A 25,229-nucleotide genomic window follows, 5' to 3' on the forward strand; every position below is an offset into this window, starting at 1 on the left:
AGGAGCAGGGGACGGTACATAATCGACCGACGTTGTTGTCTGCACTACGACTCATCTCTTCGACTTGCTTTTGAGTCGCCCGCTCTCGCTTCGTGTTCACAACGTCGATGGAGCATCGTATGCTGTCTGACGAGCGTCCGTGACGGAGCTCAGCAGGAGAATGGCGGACTGGCGACTTTGTTCTCCTCGTCTCGCTCTGCTTTTTCCTCGAAATGCCCCGCGTCCTTGTCGACTATATCAGACGCTATCTGATCAGCCTGCAAGCCTCAGTACGCTTACGGTACGAGCCACCTTTGTCGTCGTCCTCCTGCGCTCCACTTCTCCACTTTCCGAACACCTTGCCACCGCTCACACACGCTCTGGCTGCTCGCTGGCATGCTCAGGAGCAGCAAATTGATGCCTAGACCTGCGACGCCAATGCCCGCCGCTTATCGCGCGCGCCACGACTCGACACGGACCCGCCGTTGTCGACGGTGGCGAGGTGGGGCATCGCTCGTCGTCGACAGCTCGCCCGGGCGTGCAACAAGGCTTGATAGGACGGAGAAGATGTTTTGAGTACGCTGGTGATCTCGCCGGACCCGCTCGCTGGGTGTGACTGGGAGTCGACTCCCCTCTTCTCCTCCTCGACGGGTGGATCGCTCGTCTTGCTCTCGCTCGCTCGCTTGTCGCCCGCCAGTCAGTTCGGTCCACTTCAGGTGCGTTCGCAGTCACTCTCACAGCCTGGACGACCCAGTTAACACGCTTGTCGCGCATACAGCGACCCCCCGCTCGTCCCGAGTCCGCTCGCTCTGCTCTCAGCCAGCTTCCGACCTCGCAGCTCGCTCCGAACAAAGCCATGGTCGCCGCGCCAGAGACCCAGCACTCGGCCAACCCCGCCGCCGCTCCCGCCGCCGCCGTCCACACGCAGCAGCACGCCGGTGAGGGGGTCAACAAGCTGGGCCAGGGGCAGGTCAACGGTGCCGAGCAGGGAGAGCAGCAGGGCAAGCAGGGACAGTCTGAGGGTGCGTACATTCTTTCTGTTGGGCGTTTGAGCGAGTCTTGCGGGTTGCAAGGGCTGTTGCGGGCAGGCATGAAGCGGGTGCATCTCCGGACGGAGGAGACACAACTTTTCCCCTGGCCGACGAGGGCGCGTGGGAAGCGAATGGACGGCTCGCATGGGCTGAACAAGGCGACTGGACGTGTGTGCATGCGCGTGCGGGCCGGGGGACCGCGGAGCGAAGTGCCGGCGAGCTGGGCCCATCAAGTCCGGGCGGGACGAGAAGGTGATTGCGCCGAGTGCATGCGCGCGCCTCGTTATCGCTTCGAGCATGCCGCTTCGAGCATGCCGCTACGGAGTCAGGACTATGGCGGAGGCGGACTCGAGGGTCGCTGCGGGCATGCGACGAGGATGGGGGTGTCGGCGGGGTTGCTTTCGGATATCCCTCAAGCCGCTTCCAGCTTGTTCCGACGCGGCAGTCGCTTACTTAGGATCCTCCTCTCACAGTCAACGGCTCGACTGGAGCGCATGGCGCCGCCGCCGATGCCTCGACCAACCTCCCTCCTCCCGATGTCGCTCGCAACATCCCCTGCCGCTACTTCCCGCTCGGCCAGTGCAAGTACGGCGAGCACTGCATCTTCTCGCACGGCATTCCCGGCGTCTCGGGCTCGCCTGGCATCCCGCCTTCACCGTCGGTCGCTTCGCAGATCGCGCCCGCTCAGCAGGGAGGCCAGCCTCAGCCGCGGGCCCAGCCGCAGCAGCACCAGCAGCAGATGCAACAGCACCAGCAGCAGCAAGCTCAGATGATGGCCATGTCGATGGACCAGGCGGCGTACGCGATGCAGGGCATGCCGATGTACTACCCCGAGCAAGGCTTCGAGTACGGCTACCCTCAGCCTCCGTTCGGAGGTCAGCCCGGCTACTACTACCCGCCTCCCTTCGGCGGGGAACCCTCCCGCCGCGGCGTTCCAGCAGCCGTTCCCGCCTCAGCCGTACTACGGCGCTCCTGCGGTCCCTTCGCAGCCGATCATGCCCGCCGAGTCGCCTGTCGCCGTTCCCGTCCCTGCCGTCTCGCCTCCCGCTGCTTCGTCGACGCCCGAGTCGCAGCAGGCCGCACCTCAGGCGTCGACCTCGCCTGCTCCCGCCGCCGAGACGACCGCTGCCCCTCAGCCCTCGACTTCGGCCGCTCCGTCCCCTCCCGTCTCCACCGAGTCACCGCAGACGTACCCGACCTACTCTGCGTACCCTCCCGCCGACGGCAGCGCCGCCTTCGTTCCTCCCCCGCCTCCTGTCGCCGCGACTTCGCCTCAGACCTCGTTCGGACCGGACGGCGTGCCCCTCCCTCGCCCCGCCCCTTCGCTTCACACCTTCTTCCAGACTTCCACACCTGTCCCTCCCGTCCCTGCGTCCGCCGCCTCGCCTCCCGCTGGCGCTTCGCTCGTCCCCGCCGCCGCACCGATCCCCCTCGCAGCCAGCATGCCCGTCGCCACGCCTAACGGTTTCCCCAAGGGTCTCGGTCGCGGACCTGGCGGACCTCGCCGCGGCATGCCCGGCGCCGCAGCAGCTGCCGCCGCCGCGGCCGCCGCTGCAGGAGCGAACGGTTTCGGACCTGGCATGGGCAAGCGCCGCTCGTTCCCTGGCCCGCGCCCGCCTTGCTCGTTCTTCGAGGCGAACCGGTGCAGGAACGGCGACGAGTGCCCGTTCGTGCACCTCTTGCCGGACGGTACCGATGCGCGCGCACTCGGTCGCGGCATGATCGGCGCGGATGGCAGGACGGATCACCCCGAGGCGAGTGGAGGGATGCCGCCCGCTTGGTTGGCGACCCAGAAGGCTGTCAAGACTGCCAACCACACGGCGAGGAAGCAGCTTGAGAATGGCGCGATCCTCAATGGAGGGTACTCGTACCGCGAGAGGATGACGGGACCGGTTGCTGCGGGGCCGCAGGGGATGCAGCAGCAGAGGAGGTTTGAGGAGGAGAGGGCGAGGCACTTGCAGGCGATGCAGGCTGCCCAGGCTCAGCAGCAGCAGCAGGCTTCGGCGACTCAGCAGCAGTCGTCGGTTGAGGCGGGCGCCGAGCAGGCGCAGTCCACCGGCGCTCCCGTCCACCAGCAACCTCACCACGCTCACCCGCACCCTCAGCACGTCCACCACCAGCACCAGCAGCGTCACTTTGGCCCCGGCGCACACCGCGCTGGCTCGCTTCCTCCCGGCTCGGCCGCCCCTCAGCTCGTCGCCGCCATCAACGGCTTGACGCGTCGCATCCCGCCCGCCCACATGCACCAGCAGCAGCACAACGCCCAGCACCCGGCTCAGCCGCAGCAGGCTTCCGCTCCCGCTCATCAGCAGCAGCCATCGCAGCAAAAGTCCGCCCAGCGCGTCCCGTCCGGGGACGAGTTCCCGGCCCTCTCGCCCGCTGCGCCCCTCTCGCCCGCCGCCGAGAAGGACGGCTTCGTCGCCGCTTCCGAATCGTCGCCCGTTGAGCCCGCCAAGGTTGAGGAGAAGCCTGCCGTTCCCGCCGAGGCTGTCAAGTCGCCCTCGAGCGAGACCGACGGCTTCGTCATGGTCTCGCACGACGATGCCGCCGAAGCACCTTCGTCCGCCGCACCCGCCGAGTCCGCCGCACCCGCACCGACGCCCGCTCCCGCTGCGCCGCCCAAGCTCCTCGGCGGATGGGCTTCGGCCGCCGCTCGTGGCGCCAGCGTCGTCGTCCCCGAGAAGCCGAAGCCGACTCGTTCGTTCTCGCCGATGAGCAAGCCCGCTAGTCCCGCCTCGGCTGACGTCGGCGACAAAAAGGCTTCGACCGACGCCGCCGCGCCTGCAAAGAAGGACGCGAAGAAGGACGACGACGGCTTTGTCAAGAAGGAGGGCAAGAAGAGGAATGGCGGGGCGAAGGGCGCCAAGCACGGCGGCGCGCCCGCTGCTCAGGTCGCCATCAAAGCTTGAGCCTGTCTCCCTTCCTCACCTCGATACCCATCTCCTCGCCTCATTCGTTCAGTCTGTTCCCACCACACTCGTTTTCGATACTCGCCCTTGCGCTTTCGCCGCTGTCTTTACCACTACTTCCTTTCCCGACTTCGCCTCCGTGTCCTACATAGCATCAGCACTTCGCCCCAAAAGAGCCGCCTTTGTGCTCGCCCTTTCTCGTCGGATCCATCCGCATCTTTCCCTTTCCTTCGTTGCCCTGCGCGGCGCTCGTCGTTCAGCCTGTGTTTCGGTCTCCCTCGTCGGTGCGGGAGCAGTGTGTGTGGAGCGGGAGTTGCGGAGGAGCGGTCTACAGTGTAGCAACGTTGCATGATCGATTGTTGAGCTCGAGTACTGCGCCCGACGAGAAGGCAAACCAGAGAGAGACATGCGAGTTGCAAAAGGACGACAACACGGGCACAGACTGCGGAACAACAAGCGGGGGTATGCATCCGTCTTCTCCTCAGTCAAGCAACATCGCCAGCTCCTTCTGCCGCTCCTTCGCGAGCTCAAGCTTGCTGAGCGTCCGGCCGACGGACATGCTGCAGGTGGGAACTCGTCAGACAAGCAGTGAGCGAAAGGAAGGACGGCAGAACGCACTTTGCGAGATCCATCTTGCGCTTCTGAATCTTGAGCATGTTCGCCTCGATCGACTTGTCCATGATGAAGCGGATCGTCTGGACGGGCTTGGTCTGTCCGAGGCGGTAGATGCGGTCGACGGCCTGGTTCTCGACGGCGGGGTTCCAGAAAGGCTCCATCAGGTAGACGCGGCGGCCGGCGGTCAAGTTCAGCCTGTCGGGATGGATCGTTAGCAGGAACGGGGAAGACGGAAGGACAAAGGCGGCGCACCCGACACCACCGGCGCGAAGCGAGACGACCAAGACCTCGCAGCGCGGGTCCGTCTTGAAGGCGTGCATCGCGGCGGCGCGCTGCTCGCGGTTCATGCTGCCGTCGAGGCGGTCGTACTGGATGTGCTCGGCCTCGAGGGCGTCGCCGAGACGGTCGAGTAGCGTCGTCCACTGGGAAAAGACGACAGACTTGACGACCTCGCCTTGCACGGGCTGGAAGCCGGTCACAGGTGCCTTGCCCACGGGCGACCAGCTCGGGTCGTGGTTGGCGGAGAAGGGGTTGCACTGCGAAAATGGCAGCAGGTCGGCGAGCAAGGCACTGCAAGCGACAGCGAATCAGCATCGGTTCTGCGCGACACGAGCTAGAGACGCACCGAGTCTTGGTGCTGTGCTCGAACAGGCGAGTAGTGGACGCCTTCTTGGCTTTCTTGCCCTTGGTGCGAATACCTGGACCTTCGTCGGCAGACCGCTCGAGTGCGCGCTGGAACTCGCGCGCGCCGATTTCGACGGCTTCGAGCGCAGGCTGGATCTCCGCTTGACAGAGACGGCACTGCGCCTTCACGTCGCTCTTGACATCCGGCCAGCTCGGAGCGATGAAGCGCTTGAAGCACGGCGCGCAGAAGACGTGCTGGCAGCGAGTGACGACGCAGGGCACGTCCTCGTTGCCCGGACCAGCAGCGTCGTCCTCGGATGTTGCAGCCGAAGTCGACGCCGTCTGGGTAACGACGGCTTTGCGACTCTTCTTCGCCGGTTTGCGGCCGGCCTTGCTGTCCTCCTCGTCGCCGAGCTCCTCGACGTTTGCCCGCGCGAAGGAAGGCATGGTGCTGCCACACTCGGAGCAGTCTCCGCCGCCCGCATCCCGCATGAGGGCGAGAAGCTGGATCGCGCGGACCTTCGAGATGCCATGCTTCTCGATGGTGGCGGCGAGGCTGCCTCCTCCTTCTCCTGCTGACGCGGCGCGATCCTCCGAGTCTTGCAGGAGAGCGGGGTGGACGCAGATCTGGCGGAGCTTTAGCAGCTCGGTCAGGATCGAGCAGAAGTTCTTCATGACCGAGTCGGTTTCCTGCAGCTGCTCAAAGTCGTGCTTGTACCGCGAGTGGTGGCTGGCGTAGAACGCGCGCTCGGCTTCGGTGAAGTTGAGCAAGACCTGCTTGTGATCGACCGGCGGAAGGGACAAGATGGGCTTGCCCTCCGAGTCCTTGGTGTCCTTCGTGCGTCGCAAGGCGAGGTATCGCATGATAACCTTGAGCCGCTCGCTGGCGAGGTCGTCTCCCTTCTGCGCGAGGACGCCAATGTACTGGTTCCAGACGTGGCGGTCGGTGAAGGGCTCGAGGCGGATGAAGCGGATGAGGGAGAAGATGTCGTTGAGCGAGTTCTGGAGGGGCGTGCCGGTGAGGCAGATGCGGCGAGAGGTCGACAGCTCGCAGGCGGCGCGAGCCTGGATCGTCTTGTGCTCCTTGATGATGCTGCGCAGCGGGGGCGTCAGTCGCAGCTGGTGTGAAACGAGGCAGACAACGTACTGAGCTTCGTCGAGCACAACGCGGTACCACTGAACGGCCTGAAGCGCGCTCACCCCGCTTCCCTCAACCCTCTTCCGCTTCCGCTTCGCCTTCTTCGGCTTCGTCTCCTCCTCCGCAACCGGCGCACCCGGCGGGCGAGTGAGGATCTCGCCGTTCGGGCCGAATCCGTAAACCTCGACGATGCCGTCCTCCTCCTCCGCCGCTCGCTTCGCCGCAGCCTCTTCCTCGTCCTCCCGCTCTTCCTCGGCCCGGACCTGCTTCGAGTACTCGGTAGCAAGGGTCGCAAAGGTCGTGATGACGACGTCGTGGTCGGCGAGCTTGATCGGGTCGTCGCATCGGCCGGGACCGTGGTAGATGTAGATGCGGAGCGGGCTCTTTGGCGCCTTGGCGGAAGGAGCCGACTTCATGGACGAGTCGCTCGTCGTGCCGTCCTCGTCGCTCTCGTCGGCAATGCGCATCTTGCGCTTGAGCGCCTTGATCGGCTTCGCGTCGTCCTCGACCGTGAGCGTCTTGCCGCCCGCATCGTCGACCTCGACGATCGCCGTGTGCTCCTCGAACTGGCTCTCCCAGTTCTGGACTGTCGAGAGCGGACAGACGATCAAGGTCGCCCTCGAACGGCAGACGAGCTTCTCGAAGCGCGACTGGACCGCCTCCTCCTTCTTCTTCTCGCGCCGCTCCTTCGCCTGCTTCTTCTTCGACGCCGCCTTCGTAGTCGGCGCAGGATCGGCCGCTGCCTCCTGAGCGATACCCCACAGCTGGCTGCGGAACTCGCCGACCGCGACCGCCTTCCCTTGCATATCCGATTTCTTGACCGTCTCGTCGAAGCGCGGGTCGAGCTTGTCCTTCTCGAGGGGCTGCTTCGCCCATTCGCGAGCATCGCTCAGGGTCGAGCTGACAAGCGAGATGACGACAATCGTCTTGCCGAGACCCATGTCGTCGGCGAGAATGGCGCTGCGGGAGAGACTGGGTCAGTACAGGAATGGCAAGTCGAGAGGAGGGGGACGCACCCTCTCGCTTGAGGCGGCGGTCTCGCACCGGCGATATGCAGGTCGGTGACGAGATTTTGCCAGCCAGTCGGTCGACCGTACGGGTCCGAGATCCGCTTCCACAGCGAGACGACGGTAGGCTCCTGGCCTGGCCGGTCTTGCGGCGGGACATCGATGAGCTTTTCGCGGTCGAGGAGGAACGAGAGAGCCTGCTTCTGATGAGGGTAGAGGGGCGTCGAGACAATGGGAGCTGCGGGGAAAGACCGTTAGCTCGGTAGGAGAGCGACGTGCGGACGCAACGTACGAGGCGTGACTTCATCGAGATCCGTTCCGCTCTTGAGGTTGAGGAACACCTCTTCAACCTGCTGCTTCTGCACATCGACTGCCTTCGCCACCTTCGTCGCGTTCAGTCCGCTTCCGCCGTACATCCCGCTAACAAGCGCTTGCCTCCGCCTTTCTGCGTCCGCCCCTCGTCCACCAACTCCAGGAGCCGGGTTGTGCGGATTGACGTAGCGGGCGTTGTTGTGCTGAGCGGCGATGTAGGTGATTGGGTGTTGCAGCCAGAGGGGCGGGTGAGCGTTCTCGAGGGTTTCGGCTACCTTCTCGACGTCGAATGGGCGAGCGAAGAGTAGAAGCCGCAGCTTGAGGAGGCACGGCTGCGAACGAGATCTGGTCAGTGCAGCTCGCTCAAGGGAAACGACCTAGACTCACGTTAGTCTCCCCTCTTCGGTCAACGAAAGCCTCGCAGAAGATCTTCCCGTTCCCTCCCTTCGTCACGCCAGTCCCGTGGTATCCATCGCCGAGTAGCGGTCCGAGCACGTCCGCCGCCTTGTAGTCGACAAAACCGAAGACTTCGTGCTTAACCGGCGTGATGAGGCGGAGCATTTCGCGCCAAGCGCCGCCGTTGTAGGTGCGGTCGTCGCGGAAGATGTGGACAGGAAGAGGTACGGCGTATCGCTCCTTCGCGCGACGGTACTGCTCGTTCAACGTGTCGAGCTCGTCGATCGTCCATGCGCGGCCGTCTGGTCGAGCTGCCGGTGGCGGTGGCGGCGGAGTGATCTCGTCGACGGGTGTCAGGACAAGACCGTACGTCGTGACTTCGCCGATGCAGACTGGTGTCTCGTCAATGACGAGGTCGTCATCGTCGGACGGCTGGTCGTCCGCCGTCAAGTCGAGCACATCCTCCCTAGCCTTCCCCTTCGCCGGCGACGAACCGCTCGACACCTGCGCCTCGTAATGCTGTGCGTGACCGTTCTGCGCGGACCGTGCAGCCTGGTCGAGGGCGACCTGGGTCTGGTGAAGGAGCTTGGCGGAGCTGAAGCCGGACCCTCCGCTCAAGGCCGCGGCTGACGACGCGTTCGGTCGAGGACGCTGGGGTGACTGAGAGACCAGGTAGGCGGAAGGGACGCGGGAGGAAGAGGCGGACGAGATGACGGGAATCCTGCCGAGCGAGGTGGAGGGGACGACTCGAGGTTGCTGGACAAATCCGCCACTCGAGCCGAATGCGGCGGACGGTGCCAGAGTCTGCTGAGTGGTCGTAGGCGTCATTTTTCCCGCATAGCTCGCGAAGCCGTTCGACGACCCAACCTGAGCGCCGTAAGAAGAGCCCCTCGACGGACCCGCCTGGGACCGCCCCGCTGACTGCGAAGCGCCACCAAAGCTTCCCTGCGAGCTCGCTGCATACGATCCAAACCCTCCCGCTGCCCCAGACGCCATCCCTGCGCCCGCTGGTTTCTCATCATCAAGGTAAGCATCCAGCGCCCGTCTGGCCGCTTCGCTCTGCGTGACTGCCGGTCGCTGCGGTTGTTGAGGCGGCGGAGAGTCGCCTGTCAGGTCGAGCGTGTCTGCCTGTCGAGCGGGAGCTGTCGAGGGCACCGTCGTCCTGCAGGTTGATGCGGCGGTCGCTGTCGACGGACGCGGCGCGAGAACGGGGTTGTCGTCCTCCTCGAAGCCGTTTGCAAAGTCCATCGTGCAGCCCGTGCACTCGCTGCAGCCCTTGCGAGCGAAGCGGAGGTGGCAAAGGTCAACACTCTCCTTTCCTCGGCAGCATCCGTCTCCGGCGCTGACAAAGCTTTCTCAACCACTTGCCTTGTTTCGAGACGGCTTTCGGCTGCTCGTCCAGAGCATACTGCAAGCTGATGTCGAATGTACAGCGGAAGGAGCGGAAGGAGCCGTTGTGGAAGAGAGCAGGGCGCGAAAGAGCAGCGCAGAGCCGTTGTGAAGCGTTATGTACTGGGTCGATTGCAGAACAGGAACTAAGTTAGTGTGCCGAGAAGAACCTAAGCGTGTTGCTGCTTCGCCTTGAGGTACCGCACGAACTCGGGAAGGACGAAGCTCGACTCGAACTCGTCCGCCCAAACAATCTCGACGTGCCGCCTCGCCATGGCTTCGAAGAACTCCTCAAGCGGGTCATCCGGCCCCTTCGTATGCCAAGACGGCGGTCCTTCCTTGACGGTGAGCGGGATGAAGACGGCTTGAAGAGCGGGAAGAGAGTTTGCGAAGCTGGCGTCGAGACTGCCATTGATCCAACGAGGCGAATCGTACAGCACGAAGCGAGCATTGACTGCTGACTTTTCGTACACAATGTACTTGCTGGCGAGCAGCTTGTCGCCGCACGAGGTGAAGGCCTGGAGGAGCGAGGCTGCGATACCCTTGGCCGGTCCGGTAGTGTAGACCAGTTGCAACGCAATCAGCTGATCAAAAAGCGATGTGCAGCATGCGAGGATATTGACGTCGGAGGAGAGGTTGGCGAGGAGGAGATACCGTAGTGCCGGCAAAGTGGCTGGCGAGAAAAGACGCTGATAGGCCTTGGTGAACAGCAGGTGCCCTCCGAAAGCGAGATGGACGAGCTGAAAGGGGCGGAAAGTCGGAGTAGCATTGACTTGGAGCGTGCAGTTCCTGAGGTAAAGACCTGCAAGGTCTGATTAGACGACCTCAGCCCTCTGTCTGGCGCTCCGAGAGACGCCAAAGACGCACTGTTGAACGGAGACTCGCTGCTGAGTAGCAAAGGTACAACTGTCTTGTTAATGTCCTGCAACGCGCCAAAGAAGGCTGCATAGCGGACGAGGGGAAGCGCAGCGAGCGCGGCTGGAAGTTCCTTCTCCGCCAAGATCGCCCTGACGTTCCAGGGCAGAGAGACGTCTGGCTTCTGCCACTCATGGGTGCAGAACACGACGGCCGAAGCCTGTTCACGCAGTTCCTTCGGTGCGTTCCGAGCCAATTTCGAGTCGACGATGGCGTTGACGACCAGAACACGACGAAGAAGGGGCCGCACGACGCTGCAGAACCGTTTGCTGACATGGCTGAGAGGTACGAGAGCATCGTGACGGCACTTGGCTGTGATGAAGACGAGAGATTCGGGCGGGACGGCGAGTTCGATGATGAGGCGAAGGAGTTCCGTCGGGAGCGTTTCGAGCGATGCGGGCATGCTGTCGTAGTTTCGAAACTTGTTTCAGAGCGGTGTGAGCGGTCTCGAGCGGGCTCAGCGATTGAGCGGGTGCAGGCAGTGAGCGGGAGGAGGGAGAGAGCGGTCGACGCCGCGAGGGTCGCGGCAGGCTCGCTTTGCGGGCTTCCTTCCAGTGCGAGGCAGACTCTCAACGTGCAAGAAAGGGCGCACGGCGAAGGAGACTCTCGAAGAGCCAAAGTGAGGACGAGGGCGCTCGAAGTCCTGCTCAGGCGTCGCAAGTCGCATTCCAGTTCAAGCGCATTCCTCGCTCCTGGCCCTACTGCCTCTCCCTGATGTACCGTTCAAACTCGGGAAGGATGAAGGCGTGGTCGTCCGAGCCGGTCCAGATGATCTCGGCAGGCGTTTGCTTGACGGCGTTGAGGAGGGCAAGCGCCATGTCGCGGTTCTTCGGTTTAACCTGGTCCGGATGGAGGTCGCGATGCATAAAGGCGGCTGAGAGGTTCTTCAGGCCGGGGACGACCGCTGCCGCGCTCGACCAGCGACCTGCGTGAACGGATGTGAGCCGGATGTATCGCGCCTTAGACGCAGCGCCGGTGAAGTCCTGCCAAAGGCCCCACGTGCCCAGATCCACAAGAATGCGCCTCGATTCGAACGAGTGTGCGGGAAAAGTGTGTGCGTGGCGGGAGTTGAGCTGCAACGCTTCCATCTGCATGAGGAGTTCTGTCGGGATGGTTGACGCTCCAGAGCTCGTACCCCATGCGCCGTATTCGCCAAGTTCGAAGACTGCGCAGCGGACGACTCGGAGAGCTGGCAATGTGTCGCGTCTGAATAACTTGTTACCGCCGCCGTTTATCAAGACGGTTTTCCCGACGAAAGCGAGCTTCGCAAGGGCGAACGGCGACACGCAACCCTGCCCAGCGAAGAACAGCTTGCAGTTCGACAGGAAAAGAGAGTCGAGATCTATCGCATAAGGAGGTTAGCGCCAAACAGGCGAGATTCGGGCGGACGACGCACTGACGAACGGACTTTCTGCGCTCAGATCGAAGTCGAGCTGAGTCTGCCAGGTCATATGCTCGGTGCTCAAGTCGCCAAAGTCGTAGAAGCGGGCATGCTTGACCTTCGGCAGCGCAACAAGGGCGTCGAGGGCCTCCGTTCCGACAAGCAAGTCTGGCACGTCGTCTTCGTCGTATGGGTCGATGTCGTCGAGCGGCGTGGTGCTGATGTGGAAGACGACCGTCTCGACCTGCTCGCGCAGCTTCTTCGGAAGTCGGGCGACAAGTTTCGCTTGGCGAGGGGTGCCAACGAGGATGCTCTGGTGGAGAAGCGGCTTGGCGAGGCTATACAGGCGCTTATTGACCCGCGACAGATTCATCAACAGCGCTTGGCGGCGCCCGGCGGCCTTCGGCGAGAGCGTCTCGGCAGATGGGAGAGCGAGTCGGATGATGAGGAGAAGGAGCTCGTTCGGCAGCTTGTCGAGCATGGCGGGCTTAGGGAGCGGGCGAGACTGTCGCTTTGGGGAGATTCGGCGTTTGCAAACGGGCTCAGCGGGTGAGTGTGTGCGAGCGAGTGGAGTGAAGGATGAAGAGTGTCGTTGCAGCATCCCATGGCGAAGGTTGCCTCTCGTTCTGGCAAAAAAGCGACTGAACAGCAATGACTACAGCAGCAGCTACACGGGACCCCGCTTCGCCTTGATGTACGCCTCGAACTCGGGGAGAACAAAGTCGTCCCCGAACCCAACCTCCCCATGAATCCATTCTTCCAGCTCCAGCTCCGGCCCCGCCAAATACTCGATAATCTTGACGCCCTTTCCCTCCCACGCAAGCCTGAGCGAGTCCTCGGGGTTCCTGCGTATGTTCCAGCAGCGCTTGCGCAGAGGCAGGAAAACGGCTTCAAGCCTGGGCATGGAAGGAAGGGGTTGCCGCCACCAGAGAATGCAACGTCGAGCGAACGAGTCGAGACTGCTGTCGTGAAGATGGAGATACTGAACGTCCTGGATGTAGCGGAAGTCGGCGTACATGCCGCAGAGCGTTGGCGTGGTCGAGTTTAGGTACGAGCGGGGGATGGAAAGTCCGGCTTCTTCGATCTGGAAGAGGTCGAGCTGGCTGAGGAAAACCGGTTCGAGTTCCGGGAGCGCAATGATGCGCGCCGCAACGCTGCCTTTGTATGTGTGATTGGGCGCGAGGCGGAGGGAGCGCAGGTTTGGAAGAAGTCTGGGGTTGAGCAGCTCCTTGAGGTCCGTCTTGCTGTAGAGGTAGCCACCAAGGGCCAAGCGGACGAGCCGGAGAGGTGCAGCCAAGTCGAGATTGCGCAGCTCCAGTAAACCGTGGGTAATATGGAGGGAAGTGAGGCCTGCAAAAGCGCGGTGAGCTCAGATATACCTTCTTGGAGCGCAGGAAACTCACGCTCGAGTACACTAGACTCGGAGAACTCAAGAACGAGAGTCGAGCACGTAAACTCCGTCATCTCGGCTTCGTCGTCCCGAGTGTCTTCGATGTCGATCGTTGCCGCATAGACCCATAAGTGCTGGACATTCGACAGCTTGTCAAGGACCCCCAAATCCTCCTTGACAGGGTCAAGCGGGTCATGTGGAATCACATGCAAGTCGAAAGACTTGGGCGAGGGCGAATCGTTGTCAACCGTTCCCTCATCGCTATAGTCCGCCGACGTGCCGTTTGCAGAGTCGTCATCGTCGTCGCCTAGTTCGTCGACTCCATCCGCCGCATCCTCGCGGTTGCCAGAGCGCGGTTCGGCAGGACTGGCAGCCGCATCCTCATCCGCCTCAGCCTCTCCGTCGAAGCCGCCCGGGTCTGAGCCCTCGCTCGGTTGCACTCCCGGTACAGGCACCGTCCCATGAACGTGCACGTGAAGGTGTGTTGCGAGCGAAGAGAGGAGGGTGGGCGCCTGATCGAGTGCGTGCCGCTGACGAGGGAGCGCTAGGGCGAGGAAGCGCCATAGAGTGGGTTGGGCGCAGCGTCTGATGCGCTGGTTCACTAGACACAGCCGTGCGAGCTCCCGCCAACTCGGCGCCGCTGAGTGAGGGCGAACGGCGGAGTATTGGATGATGGCGGAGATGAGCTCATCTGGGAGCGTGTCGAGCATGGTCTTCGTATGCCTGGCCCCAAGGCAGAGCGGAAGCCGGACCAGCAAGGCCGCGAAGAAGCGAAGGGAGAGAAGCAGGAGAGAGAGCGAGTTGACCAGGCAGACAGCGACGCTCAGTTCGACAATTCGTCACGAGAGGCGGCATTTGCGTTACAAGCGACTCCAAGAGACGACAACCTCCAGCAAGCTACGCGGAAGAGCGGCTGATGTACGCCTCAAACTCGGGGAGGATGAAGTCGTAGTCCTCCGCCTCGCACCAGACGACCTCGACGCCGCGCGCGGTACATCCGTCATAGAAGGACTCGGCAAACTCGGAACCCTGGTGCGAGCGCTCGACAAAGACGGCCTTGAGGTACGTCAGCTTGTCGAGGAACTTGTGCTTGTACGAGATCGGGTCGTGCTTGACGACGTGAAGATACTGGATGGGCGGGAACTCCCAGACATGCTCGTCGATCATGACGAGAGTTGGCGTCGACGTGGCGGTGTAAGACTCGGGAAGAGGGCCGTAGCCGAAGTAGGTGCGCTGGCCGACTTCAAGGAAGTCGAGTTGGTCGAGAAAGTCCTTCGGGATCTTCGGCAGCTTGAGCCAAGGCGTCTCCATTGCTCCCTCCTCCCTGCGCACAGGGCCGATGCGGAGCTGGCAGAGGTTCGGCAAGACGCTCGGCGAGAACAGCTTGTAGAGACTCGTGGCGCTGTAGAGGAAGCCGCAGAGAGCGAGGCGGGTGAGCGAGAGCGCGCAGGCCGAGGCGAGGTTGCGCAAGTCGAGGACACCATTCATGATGAAGAGCGAGTCGAGATCTGCGGGTCGAGCGGTGAGCATGCGGGCGCGTAAAGGGATGGCAGCGAACGCACGGCGCAGACTGCTGTCGTTGCCGAAGTCGAGCTGAACCGTCGAGAAGGCGAAAGGATCCGACTCCCATGACTTCTTCGCCTGGCCAACCACAACAGCCTCGGTGCGCACGAAGAGAGTCTGGACGTTGGGAACTTTGGCGAGGATCTGCAGGTCCTCCTCGACCGGCTCGGCGTGAAATCCCTGCTCCGGCTTCGCAGCAGGCTCGACGATGATAGAAAGAGTCGTGACTGCGTCTGCAAGGCGGTTCGAGCTGGCTTCGAGGTGGTCCTTGTCGGCCGGGAGGGTGAGGCGGAGGTCCTGCCAGAGCAGACGCATTGCGCGCTGTCCGACGGCCTTGTTGACAAGACTCAGACTCCGAAGCAACCCGTAACGCGCCTTCTGCTGCACCGAGAAGGGCTTTGTGGCGGGTGAGGCGAGGTTGACGATGCGGGCGAACAACTCAGTGGGAATCGTGTCGAGCATGAGGCGCGCAGTTCGGGGGCAGTCTGACGGTCTGTAGGCTCTGTCAAGCAGCAGTACGAGCGGTTCTGAGCAGTCGAAGCGAGGTGTCGAGGTGGAAGGTCAGCTTGGACGAGGGTCTTCATCAGCGAACAACGATGCCACCGTTCAACAAGCGCGAGCGGACCAGTGATGCCTTCCAGCAGCGGGTTCGTCCACCGAAACACTTTCTACGCGGGAGAACCTAACCACGAGCTGCTGTGGTCGCAGAACAAGCGGTGGAAAGGACCGGGAGGTGGGGACGAGGTTGTGACTGACCCAGCGATGCAGGAGAAGGCGTTGAAGGCGTACATGGTGCGTACGAGCTCTCCAAGCTGCTGACGAGCCGCGCTGACTCATCCGGGCGACAGCACCACGCCGTCAAGGTCCTTCACAAGGCCGTCAAGAAGAGCAAGACGTTCGAGCTTCAGAAGCTCACGAGGAAGCTCAAATCGACTCGGTGAGTACGAGCGAGCTGTGCTCTGGTAGCTGCGACTCACTCTGCGCCGCTCGCAGCGAGCCGAAGGAAGGTGCCGTCGACTCTGCTCTCCTCGCGGACCTCGAAGCCCAGCTTGCTGCGCTTAAAGTGCGTTCCGATCCATTTTCGAAAGTCTAGCATTGCTTACGAGTATACTCCGACCCGCAGAAAGTCGACCTGAACTCGATCCCCGTCCACATTCTCGCCTCTCGTCTCCCCAAGATCCACTCTCTCCGCTCCGCTCCCTTCTACCCCTCCGTCACAGCCGCCATCCCTCCCTCTCCCTCGAAATGGGTTGACCTTGACGCCCAATCGGCCGAAGGAAAGGCCCGCAACCGCGTCATGGCGAACAAGGCGATTGCGGAAAGCTGGGACGAGGTCGTCCGGGCCGTGCGGAAACGCTTGGGCGAAGAGGTCGAGGCACCGGGCAAAGATGTCAAGGGCAAGGCGAAGGCGAAGGAGCAGGACGAGCAGGGCGGGTTCTTCGAGGAGGAGGAGAAGCGGGAGGCACCCAAGTCGAAGGGGATCACGATGGACCCGGGACGGCTGGCGGCCATCGAAGCTGCCTCAATGGAGAACTCGGCGGACGAGGCGGAGGAAGCAGAAGCAGCGGAGCAGGCCGAGGGGGCAGGAGAGGACGTCAGCGAAGTCAGCCCGGACAAGCTCGCGGCGCTCGAAGCTGCTTTCCTGCAGGGTCGTGGCGATGACGATGACGGGGAGATGAGCGAGGACGATGGACCTGTCTTGGGCATTTCGGAGGATGAGGGCGAACCTGCGCAGCAGGAAGCGGAGGAGGAAGTCGAGGACGAGGAGGAAGGAAGTGACGATGAGGATGAGGTGGACGAGGATGAGGCCATTCGGCGTGAGTTGGCGGCGCTGGAGGACGGCGAGGGCAGCGAGGGAGCATGGTCCGACTCGGCTGAGGAGGAGGACGCAGACGACGACGGCGCATCGGTCGCGTCCGACTCGTCTTTCCCTACCAAGTCCGCCAAGCGCCGCCAACCATCTCTCTCGCCTACTCCTCCGCCTCGCCCCGCCAAGAAGGCAAAAGCCTCAAAGCCTCTCACCTCGTCAGCCTTCCTTCCCACCCTCGCGAGCGGCTACATCGGCTACGACTCGGACGACGAGGACGCGAAGTGGCTCAAGCAGGCGGAGAAGGAAGACGCGAAGGACCGGGCTAGGAAGAACCGTCCTGGTCAGCGGGCGAGGCGAGCGTGCGTTGCCTTCAGAACGCTGGTTTTTCGCCCTTGCTGACCTCGATCCGTCCCCACAGGATGTGGGAGAAGGAGTACGGCGAGAAGGCGAACCATATCGTCGTTGCGAACGGCGGCAAGCCTTTGTCGGCGAAGGAGATGAAGGCCCTGCAGGAGAAGGAGGCTGCGCGGCGTAAGGACGGACGCGACGGGCGTCCTCGGCAGCAACAGGACCGGCAGCAAGGGTTCAAGCGCGACGCAAACGCTCAGCGACCACAGGGTGGTCGCCCTCCGCGTCCCGATCGCCCTCAACAGCAGCAGCGAGACCGCCCAGCTCGCGACGCCCAGCCTCGAGCGCAGGACCAGGGATGGCAGACGGCGCCAAAGAAGGCGGATGCACCCGCGGAGAAGATGCATCCGTCGTGGGAGGCGAAGCGGAAGGCGGCTGAGGCGCTCAAGCTCAGTGCAGTGAGCAAGCCTGCGGGCAAGAAGATCGTCTTTGACTAGCGGTGCAATCTCAGCTCGCCGTGTGCTTGTTGCGAAACGACATTGCGGAGTTGCAGAGGGCGGTATACAGGATGAGCGGGTAAAAAGATGGCAAAGAAAGGACATGAGAGGGTATCGCTCGTTCAGATCGAGTTCCTGCGGATGGCTTGGCCGCGACGCTGCTTCTTGCTCACCGCGACGTCTCCTTCGGTGCCCGACGGCAGCTCTCCCTTCGTAGCCCACTCGTCGAGGAGCGAGTTGGCGAACTCGGAGCCGACGTCGAGGATCTCGCCGAAGCGCTTGAAGTCCATCTGCGGAGCGAGATTCGTAAGCAGGAGCTGAATGAGGAGCACGAAGCTGTGCGCACCGTGCCGAACTGCGTGACGGGCATGCGCATGTAGAGCACGCCAGGAGTCGCCTTGGCCTCCTCGAGCATCTTGACACTCGAGACGCTGCGAGGGGAAGTCGTCAGTCTTCAGCGTGCTTGCGATGGGAATGACCGCGCGCACTAGGTCAGGCGCGACTGGATCTCCGTGATGTTGGGGATGTTGACGGGCTTGCCGAAGGGATTCCAGCGCTGGAGAAGAAGAAGCCAGCCGGAGATGGTGTCGCCGTAGTTGCGCGGCGAGGTATCGTCAACGGAGCCGACGTCGACCGCAAAGACGGAAGCCGCGCCTTGCTCCAGCATGACCGACACCTGCGGATGGAAGCGAAATCAGCTTGTGCGAGCGGGAGGGGAAGAAATTTCGACGCACCGGCAGGTTGTCGACGTAGCCTCCGTCGACGAGCATGTCACCTTCGTCGCAGAGAGGCGGCAGGAGACCGGCAAGCGACATCGAGGCTCGGACGTAGCGCCAGGCGTAGCCCGACGTGTGTACGTCCATGCGCGAGTGCGTGATGTTGGTGGTGTTGCAGAAGAAGGGGAGCCACCTGTGTGAATCGGGTTAGCGTGACGCATTCGGGGAGCGCAGCGAGACGCGACTCGCATGTCTTCGATGTGGGTACCGTAGAACGACTTGTAGATACCGCGGTTAAACTCGTGGCCGGTCGTGTAGGCGACGACGGGGTAGGTCAAATCGGTGAGGATACGCCAAAGCGTCGACATGCGGCCACTGAATCGCTTGGCGCGGCCGTACGTCGAGACGAGGTCGCCTTCGCGAGCGTAGAGACCGCCGACGAACGCTCCGATGGACGTGCCGCCGACCATGTCGACCGGGATGTTGCGGTCGTGGAGGGCGCGCAGAACGCCGATGTGCGAGATGCCGCGAGCTCCGCCACCACCGAGGACGAGACCGATGGACTTGCCGCAGAGACGACGAGCGAGACGTGCAAAGTCGTTCAGGGCGGGTGCACGCTGAGGTGCTGGTCGGGGCTGCGTCTTCTTGTACTTGCTGATCTGCAACTCGACGCGTGCGGCAATCTTGCGGAGTGCGACGACGGCCGCAGGGTCGTGCAACTCTGAGCGGTTGACTTCGGGTGTCGCGCCGAGCATCTCGACATGATGGTGCGCGTGGACCCACGGGCGACTCTTGAGCCAAGGGCGGGTCGTGCCGGGAACGACGTTTCGCTCGGCGTGCAGGAGGACGAGCTCCTTGCGAGCCGTCGTCTTCATACTGACGAGAAGCTTCTCGTGCTCGCCAAGCTCAGGGTCGGCACCTCCGTCTGCGACGACGAGGATACAGTCGGCTTGTCGGATGCACGTCTGAGTCCATGGCGCCGAGACGGCAGTGTCGGCGACATAGAGCACGATACGGTACTTCTGCTCCGTCTCGGCAAGCCAGCCGGCGAGCTTGAGCTGACCCATCTTGCTGAAAGCGTGACGACCGAGGACCTGCATGACCGTTGCCTGGTTGAGGTACGAGGTGGGCGCCCCAATTGTCTCGAGCGCCTGGTGAAGCTTGGCGGCGAACTCGGAGACCGGGACATGTCGGTTCGTAGGGAGGATGGCGACGGTCTGCCATGCGAGGGATCAGCACGACCAGCGAGCAGGGAGGGAAGCGGCAGCAGGGAACGCACCTTGAGGTTGAAGTTGTTCTTGCCCATCGAGCCGTCGCCCATGCCGGGCATGCCCAGCTCTTTCGGCAGTCCACCCGCCATCTTCGCCTCCCGCGCAACCTGCGTCCTCAGCCTCGCCGCGATGATCCTGCTGATCTGGATGGTGACGAGTGGGTGGCGGACCGAGATGGCGTTGAACAGTGTCATCGGCATCCTCGCGAGCTCGGTGTCGCGGATGGCGTGCAGAGTTGAAGGGCGAGGCGATGCGGTGATGCAGTCGAGTTCGCCGACAGACTCACCCTGGCCGAACTCTCCGTTGACCTGCACGCCGCCGCCTTGTCGCTCCGTGATCGAGCGCAGTCGTCCGTTGATGACCTGTGTGAGCAGATGTCAAATCTGGGTTAGCGTCTAGGCGAGCGGGAGACGCACGATGTAGAAGGAGTCGGCAGGATCATTCTCTCGGTAGATGACCTGACCGGCGCTAACGTGCATCCAGTCGAGCGCAGAGTCGATATGAAGGACTGCAAGATCAATGTCAGCTGCGGCGGGAAGGAGTGAAGCAACGTTCGAGACCTACCGAGCGGCGAGAGAAGGCTGATGAGGCGCTTTGCGAGAGTAAGGAGCACGATGGGTTTGCGGTCCATGATCCGCTCGAGCGACTTAGCGGGAAGGAAGCCGACGTAGCATTCGGTCTTGGCCTTGATGTCGACGTACGAGGGGAAGCCGGAGAGGGATGAGAGGTAGCCGGCGATCCCGCCCGGACGGACGGTGAAGAGGTGGATCGACTTGGTCTTCGGTTGTTGCGGCGGAGGTGCGGAACCGCTGGCCGCCGTCGAGGGTACGGGCTTGCGGACCGTAGTCGGACCGGTGGCGCCGACGCCTTCGCGGAAGGACGAGCGAGCCGACGACATTTTCGGGCGAGTCGTGCTGCCGGTCTTCGAGCCGTGCCTGCCGACGGCAGGTCCCTTCAAAGGAGGGTCGTCGTCGTCATGCGAAGTGCGCCGCGGCATCTGACCCCTAGCTGCCTGCGCCGACTCGGCCTCCGGCATACTGACGTCGAGGAAACCTTCGATGACGAAGTACAGGCCCGCGTTCTTCTCGCCCTCCTTGACGAGCACGCTGCCCGTCGGGAAGTAGAGGATCTCGACCTCGTTCTCGAGGTCCATGCTGGCGAAGCTGCCGACTGCGCCGGCGTCGCGTCCGTTCTCCTCGCGCAAGGCGGAGAAGCCAGACGAAGTGGACGACTCGTCGTCGTGCAAGCCTTGCAAGCCGAGGAAGGAGAGCGAGCCGAAGGACGAGTTGAAGACGGCTTGGTCGCGCAGACTCTTGCCGTTGTGGTGTTCGTGTGGACGGACCATGGGCGAGGCGTCGACCGAGTGAGAAGGCGTGACATGTGGCTGGACGAGACCGATCGCCTTCGAGATGCACTCCATGACCGCGTCGCGCAAGTCAAAGTCGCGCTCCGAGTTATCGTACAAGTTCGAGGTATTGAGGCGCTCAAGGCGAGGGGTCTGGATGACGGTGCTGCCGGCTCCGCGCATGTCTTCCGAGACCGTACTCATCGTGAGCAGGTCGCCGGCCTTGCGCGAGAGAGCGGCCGACTTGGCGCCTGGCGGAGCGGGACCAAGAGTCCGCATGCGGCTCTTAGGCGAGGTGGTGAAAGACGAGCCGGGTTGGCGGTACTTGAGGCGGACTGCGTTGTCGGACGAGTGCTCGTCGTTCGAAGAGTCCCAGAAAACGCCACCCATGCGGGGACCGGCGTACGGCGTCTCGAGAGGCATGTTCAGGCGCCTGGCCATCGCTCCTGCACGGTGACCTTGGTGTCCACCCTTCGCGTCGCCCTTCATGCTTAGCACATCCCGTCGCGAGCCGAAGTAGTCCTCCCTCTGCTCCCAGTCACCGTTGCCTTCCTCCTCGCCCGGCCCATCCAGCTTCGTCTCCGGCACGAACCTCGCCCTCAGCCGCTGTATCCCGCCCGATTCCCAGAACGCCGGGGGAAGAGGGTAGCAAGCGAGATCGTTGATGGCTTGCTCGGTGCGGACGACTTCGCGCGTCAAGCCGAGGTACTTGTGCGCGGTGAGGAAGGTAACGCGCTGGAGGCGGGTGAGGATGACTTGGACGATGTGGCTGCGGAAGCGACAACGAGAGTCAGCTTTCACTATCACAACAAGATCTAGCGGAAACGTCTGGCGACGCCATTCGCAATTGCAGCGCGGAGCAAGCCGAACTCACGCAGCCGCGTTCGGGAACTTTTTCGTAAGCCTCCTGAAAGCCTCAGCCGGGATGACCGCGAGCGTCGTGTCCGTCGCAGCCCTGGCAATCGTCGCTTCCTTCGCCATGCTCGCAGGGCCAGTCGACTGCCGTCTCTTCGCATGCGCGTGGTGGTGGTGGTGCTGGTGATGCGCGTGAGGCTTCTGCGGGGGCCGGATGCGAGAGCCAGAGGCGGAGGAGTTGAGGTGGGTAGGAGCGTTCGGGCGGGAGGTAGCGCGAGGGCGAGACGAAGAAGCGGCGGAGGTAAAGGAGAGACCGGCAGGGCGGCGGCCGAGAGAAGACTTGCGAGAGCCGGCACTGCCGACGGAAGGGGATGTGGGCGAAGTGAGCGGGGGCGAGAAGAACCCGGTTGTCGCACCGAGAGCGGGCGAGCGAGCGAGCGAGGGAGTCGTGGCGTTCGAGCGAGAGTCCGAGGGCGCGATGGACACGTCGAGGTGGTCGAGCCTTCCTCGGTCCTCTTCGACTTCCGCTCCGCTCATCGCAAGTGTCGACTCACTTTCCTCGCCTGCCGCAGTCGCCGCTGCGCCTTCGTCATCCGCATCCTCAGTCTCCTCGCCCAGTCGCGCCGTGTTCGTGCTGTTGTAGCCGGGGAAATGCGGGCGAACAGGTCGTCCCGCGCCGCTTGCCGACCCGCCCTCCAGGTCGAACGCCGAGACGTCCGCATCCCGTTCCCTCGCCGGTGACGGCCCGCCCTCATCCGATGACTCCTCCGTCCTGACCTGCTCCTCCTCATACCGCATCTTGACATCCTCCGTAAACAAGCTTAGAATCGTGAACAAACTCGAAAGCGTTCCTCCGCTCTCGACGCAATTCAACAACTGCCACTCTTTGCCCTCCTCGTCCTCTTCCTCGGTCTCGTAGCCCTCGGTGGCCGCTTCGTCCCCATGCTGTGCGGAGGGGTTGCGCGCGTAGACTTCGACTCGGCCGTCGACGACGATGTAGAAGGACTTGTCGCGGGAGAGGTCGAGGGTGTCGCCTGCGACAAGGCGGCGGGTTTGGAGATGTCGGGCGAGCTCGTGGAAGACCTGGAGGAGGGAGGGATCAGCGAGATCACTCATTCAGCGGCTTAGGTTGGACCCACGGGCTTCTCAAGGTAGCCGAAGACCTTGATTGCCGAGACTGCGTGAAGGGGATTAGCGAGGGTCGACGGGAGAACCGAGGAAGCAGACTTACGGAACTCGTCGAGGTAGTTGTGGAAGCCGCTCGACGCCTGGTCTGTTGCGAGGTCCGGATGCCTGTAGATTTGCAAGGTGAGTGCACGCCCGCAGAGCGACATCTACAAGTTCTTATGCGGTGCGAGCGGAGCGTGTTCACTTGCCGCCCCGCAAAGCTCGGCAGGCTCGTTCTCCGGTTTGCGCATTCTTCTCGAGAGCGCAAGACAAGGACTCACAGGTCGAATCCCTCGTTCCCTTTAATGCGATTCCCTCCGGGCAAGTCCCTCAACTCGGTATACCTATTGAGGTACCTGACCTTCCAGACATAGCTCGCGACGGTCGACACGAGCAGGAAGAAGGCGAGGAGCTTGAGGAAGGTTAGGTGGAAGGTGAGTGAGGCTGAGTAGTGGATGAGGGAGAAGGTGGATGCGGGGAGGGTGAGGGTGAGGAAGGCGATTGCTCGAGCGGTCTGCGGGTGCGGTCAGGGTCAGCATGCGGTTCTGAATGAGCTGTGCGCGGACTCACAAAGTGCACGGCGGTGTGTGCGAGGAAGTAGCTCAGTCGGGAAATGAGGTCGAAGAGGGTGCGCAGGTCGTTGGCGAGCGATGGCGGCGCCGGTGCAGTCCCGTCCATCGTCGTCTCAGCAGTCCTCACGAGCCTCAGCCAGTCCCAGCAAGTCCAGTCGAGCGGTGTGAGCGAGTGGAGAGCGGAAAGAAAGTCGACGCCGTCACCTCGCATACAAAGCGATCGCGTTGACAACTGTCGTGTGAGCTGGCGAGGCGTGCGATGGACTCTTAGAACGCTGCTAGGGACGGCGCAAGTGGGCGCAAGTCGAGCGAGCCGAAGCGGGACTCGTGAAGAGACGGCAAAACGAGATAGAATTGACAACACCCTTGTTCGAACGACGCAAATGCACAGGCTCTTGACCATCTATCAGTCTACGCCTTCTGCGTAACGACGTCCTCGACGATCCAGCCGGCGCACTTGCGGGCGAGCGAGGCGGTGTGGGCTGCGAGGAAGGGCGCGTTCGTCAATACTGCCTCTCCTTCTTGCATCGTCGTCGAGCGGTGAGAAGCGCACGGATCGAGTCAGCGAGAAGAGCGGCGCAGACTCACCGTCACTGAGCACAAACGCATGCGGCATGCCCTCCTCGCACCTCTTCCTCCTCTTCCTGCCCTCCTCGCCAAACTTCTCCTCCAACACCTCCTCAACCTCCTTCACCGCCTCCTCCGTGACCCACCCATCCACTCCCTCCGCAGCCCAATAGATCCAAACCTTCCCACCATGTTCCCTCAGCGCTTCACGATCCAGCTCCGTCACTTGCGCAAGCTCGTTGCGCGCCATGACGAGTGCCGCAACGACCGTTTCGGGCGATGAGACGAGTTGAGTGGTCGTTTGTGCGCCAGAGCCGGATTGGCCGGTCAGGAGCGAGACAAGGCGCGAGGAGAGGCCGGTGGGGAGATAGGAGAGGGCGGAAGTTGAGTAGAACACGGGGCGGAGCGCCCACGAGGAGAAGAGGGGCGAGAGACGTTTTCCGTTGGGCGTCTGTGCCATGTGCGAGATGGTCGGGAAGAGCATGTGCAGGGCGAAGACGTATTGCGGAACTCGCTTGAGGACCTGCGAAGAAGACAGGTGAGCTGGCAAAACCTGGACAATGAGCGAGTCAGGCGTGCCTGCATGCCAATCCACGACCCAATAGAGTGCCCCAGTATGACGAGCTTGGGCGAGCCCTCCCCTCCCAGCTTGTACTCCTTCGCGAGCTCCTCGACAAACGAAACCTTCGCGTCGACTTGCTCATCAAGCGTCGCCTGGTCCTGCGGCCTAAAACCCCGTTCCTCCTTGTACTCGGGCGTGTGTCGCAGGTGCCCGAGCGCGGCCATCTCGGTGTAGTCCCTCAAGTCGAGTGGGAGCGAGTCGCGGAGGGAGGTGAGGAAGTCGCGGTAGTAGGAGACGAGGCCGGGATTGCCGGGGATGAAGAGGATGAAGAGCCGCGCTGGCTTGTCGGCAACTATGCGTTCGAATCGCAGCAAGTCGGCAGGGAAGCGCGCATCGTCCGTCGCCGGGCCCATCCTCACGCTGGTCGTGGGCTCTGGACCTGGCGCAGGCGGCGCATTGAAGGCAGGAAGGATTGTGTCTGGCGCTGCGGTAGCTGGTGGTGCCAACGACGGCGACGGAAGCGCGTTCTGAGCGTCGGGCGTCGCGGTCGAGGCGGTCGAAGGGAGAGCGGCTGCGAGACGAGGGTTGACGCGCCCGCGCTTGGACGGCGCGCGGTTCGGCGAGAAGTCGAGTTCGGGAAAGTCGTTGTAGTGCACGCTCGTCTGAGGCTTGTGACCCTTGCGAGCTGTCGACGGCACGTTGAGCGAGGATGACGGTGCGGGAGGAGGAGGCGTCGTCTCTGCGCTGGACGACTTGGGCGGCGGTGGAGGCGGCGGCTGGGCATTCAAGTACGAGCTCATCGCGACTCGCAGCCTCGTACGGAGCGACAGCGTGTTGGTGGAGCAGGCGAACCCTTCATTGCCAGGGTCT

General features: G+C 63.0%; 9 protein-coding genes across 9 annotated transcripts; 2 read left to right on the forward strand and 7 right to left on the reverse strand.

The window, feature by feature from the left end:
* Positions 1-835: 835 nt before the first annotated feature.
* Positions 836-3,919, forward strand: RHTO_00994 (zinc finger, CCCH-type protein; the record flags this gene model as incomplete). Its single annotated transcript, XM_016414678.1, has 3 exons — positions 836-1,001; positions 1,484-1,941; positions 2,000-3,919. The coding sequence occupies 3 exons, from the start codon at positions 836-838 to the stop codon at positions 3,917-3,919; spliced, it is 2,544 nt and encodes an 847-aa protein (XP_016273359.1).
* Positions 3,920-4,400: 481 nt separating this feature from the next.
* On the reverse strand, positions 4,401-9,259 carry RHTO_00995 (DNA repair protein rad5; the record flags this gene model as incomplete). The annotated part of the gene is made up of 8 exons (XM_016414679.1): positions 4,401-4,479; positions 4,538-4,729; positions 4,787-5,104; positions 5,160-6,251; positions 6,306-7,256; positions 7,313-7,541; positions 7,596-7,947; positions 8,003-9,259. 8 exons carry the CDS (start codon positions 9,257-9,259, stop codon positions 4,401-4,403), a joined length of 4,470 nt encoding a protein of 1,489 aa, XP_016273360.1.
* A 311-nt stretch (positions 9,260-9,570) lies between these two features.
* On the reverse strand, positions 9,571-10,718 carry RHTO_00996 (uncharacterized protein; the record flags this gene model as incomplete). Its single annotated transcript, XM_016414680.1, has 2 exons — positions 9,571-10,202; positions 10,268-10,718. 2 exons carry the CDS (start codon positions 10,716-10,718, stop codon positions 9,571-9,573), a joined length of 1,083 nt encoding a protein of 360 aa, XP_016273361.1.
* A 295-nt stretch (positions 10,719-11,013) lies between these two features.
* Positions 11,014-12,177, reverse strand: RHTO_00997 (uncharacterized protein; the record flags this gene model as incomplete). Its single annotated transcript, XM_016414681.1, has 3 exons — positions 11,014-11,480; positions 11,538-11,657; positions 11,712-12,177. 3 exons carry the CDS (start codon positions 12,175-12,177, stop codon positions 11,014-11,016), a joined length of 1,053 nt encoding a protein of 350 aa, XP_016273362.1.
* A 186-nt stretch (positions 12,178-12,363) lies between these two features.
* RHTO_00998 (uncharacterized protein) lies at positions 12,364-13,796 on the reverse strand (the record flags this gene model as incomplete). Its single annotated transcript, XM_016414682.1, has 2 exons — positions 12,364-13,046; positions 13,100-13,796. The coding sequence occupies 2 exons, from the start codon at positions 13,794-13,796 to the stop codon at positions 12,364-12,366; spliced, it is 1,380 nt and encodes a 459-aa protein (XP_016273363.1).
* A 187-nt stretch (positions 13,797-13,983) lies between these two features.
* Positions 13,984-15,111, reverse strand: RHTO_00999 (uncharacterized protein; the record flags this gene model as incomplete). The annotated part of the gene is made up of 2 exons (XM_016414683.1): positions 13,984-14,594; positions 14,649-15,111. 2 exons carry the CDS (start codon positions 15,109-15,111, stop codon positions 13,984-13,986), a joined length of 1,074 nt encoding a protein of 357 aa, XP_016273364.1.
* Positions 15,112-15,245: 134 nt separating this feature from the next.
* On the forward strand, positions 15,246-17,304 carry RHTO_01000 (BUD22 family protein; the record flags this gene model as incomplete). Its single annotated transcript, XM_016414684.1, has 6 exons — positions 15,246-15,296; positions 15,358-15,441; positions 15,498-15,586; positions 15,643-15,712; positions 15,773-16,818; positions 16,878-17,304. 6 exons carry the CDS (start codon positions 15,246-15,248, stop codon positions 17,302-17,304), a joined length of 1,767 nt encoding a protein of 588 aa, XP_016273365.1.
* A 122-nt stretch (positions 17,305-17,426) lies between these two features.
* Positions 17,427-23,336, reverse strand: RHTO_01001 (lysophospholipid hydrolase; the record flags this gene model as incomplete). The annotated part of the gene is made up of 13 exons (XM_016414685.1): positions 17,427-17,594; positions 17,651-17,735; positions 17,793-17,980; positions 18,039-18,213; positions 18,261-19,237; positions 19,300-19,653; positions 19,708-19,799; positions 19,856-21,405; positions 21,511-22,574; positions 22,631-22,668; positions 22,723-22,784; positions 22,940-23,172; positions 23,229-23,336. 13 exons carry the CDS (start codon positions 23,334-23,336, stop codon positions 17,427-17,429), a joined length of 5,094 nt encoding a protein of 1,697 aa, XP_016273366.1.
* Positions 23,337-23,641: 305 nt separating this feature from the next.
* On the reverse strand, positions 23,642-25,159 carry RHTO_01002 (DUF2305 family protein; the record flags this gene model as incomplete). The annotated part of the gene is made up of 3 exons (XM_016414686.1): positions 23,642-23,712; positions 23,819-24,320; positions 24,377-25,159. The coding sequence occupies 3 exons, from the start codon at positions 25,157-25,159 to the stop codon at positions 23,642-23,644; spliced, it is 1,356 nt and encodes a 451-aa protein (XP_016273367.1).
* Positions 25,160-25,229: the final 70 nt, after the last annotated feature.

Source organism: Rhodotorula toruloides (assembly GCF_000320785.1).
Source record: "Rhodotorula toruloides NP11 unplaced genomic scaffold Scaffold11, whole genome shotgun sequence".
NCBI classification, from domain to species: Eukaryota; Fungi; Basidiomycota; class Microbotryomycetes; order Sporidiobolales; family Sporidiobolaceae; genus Rhodotorula; species Rhodotorula toruloides.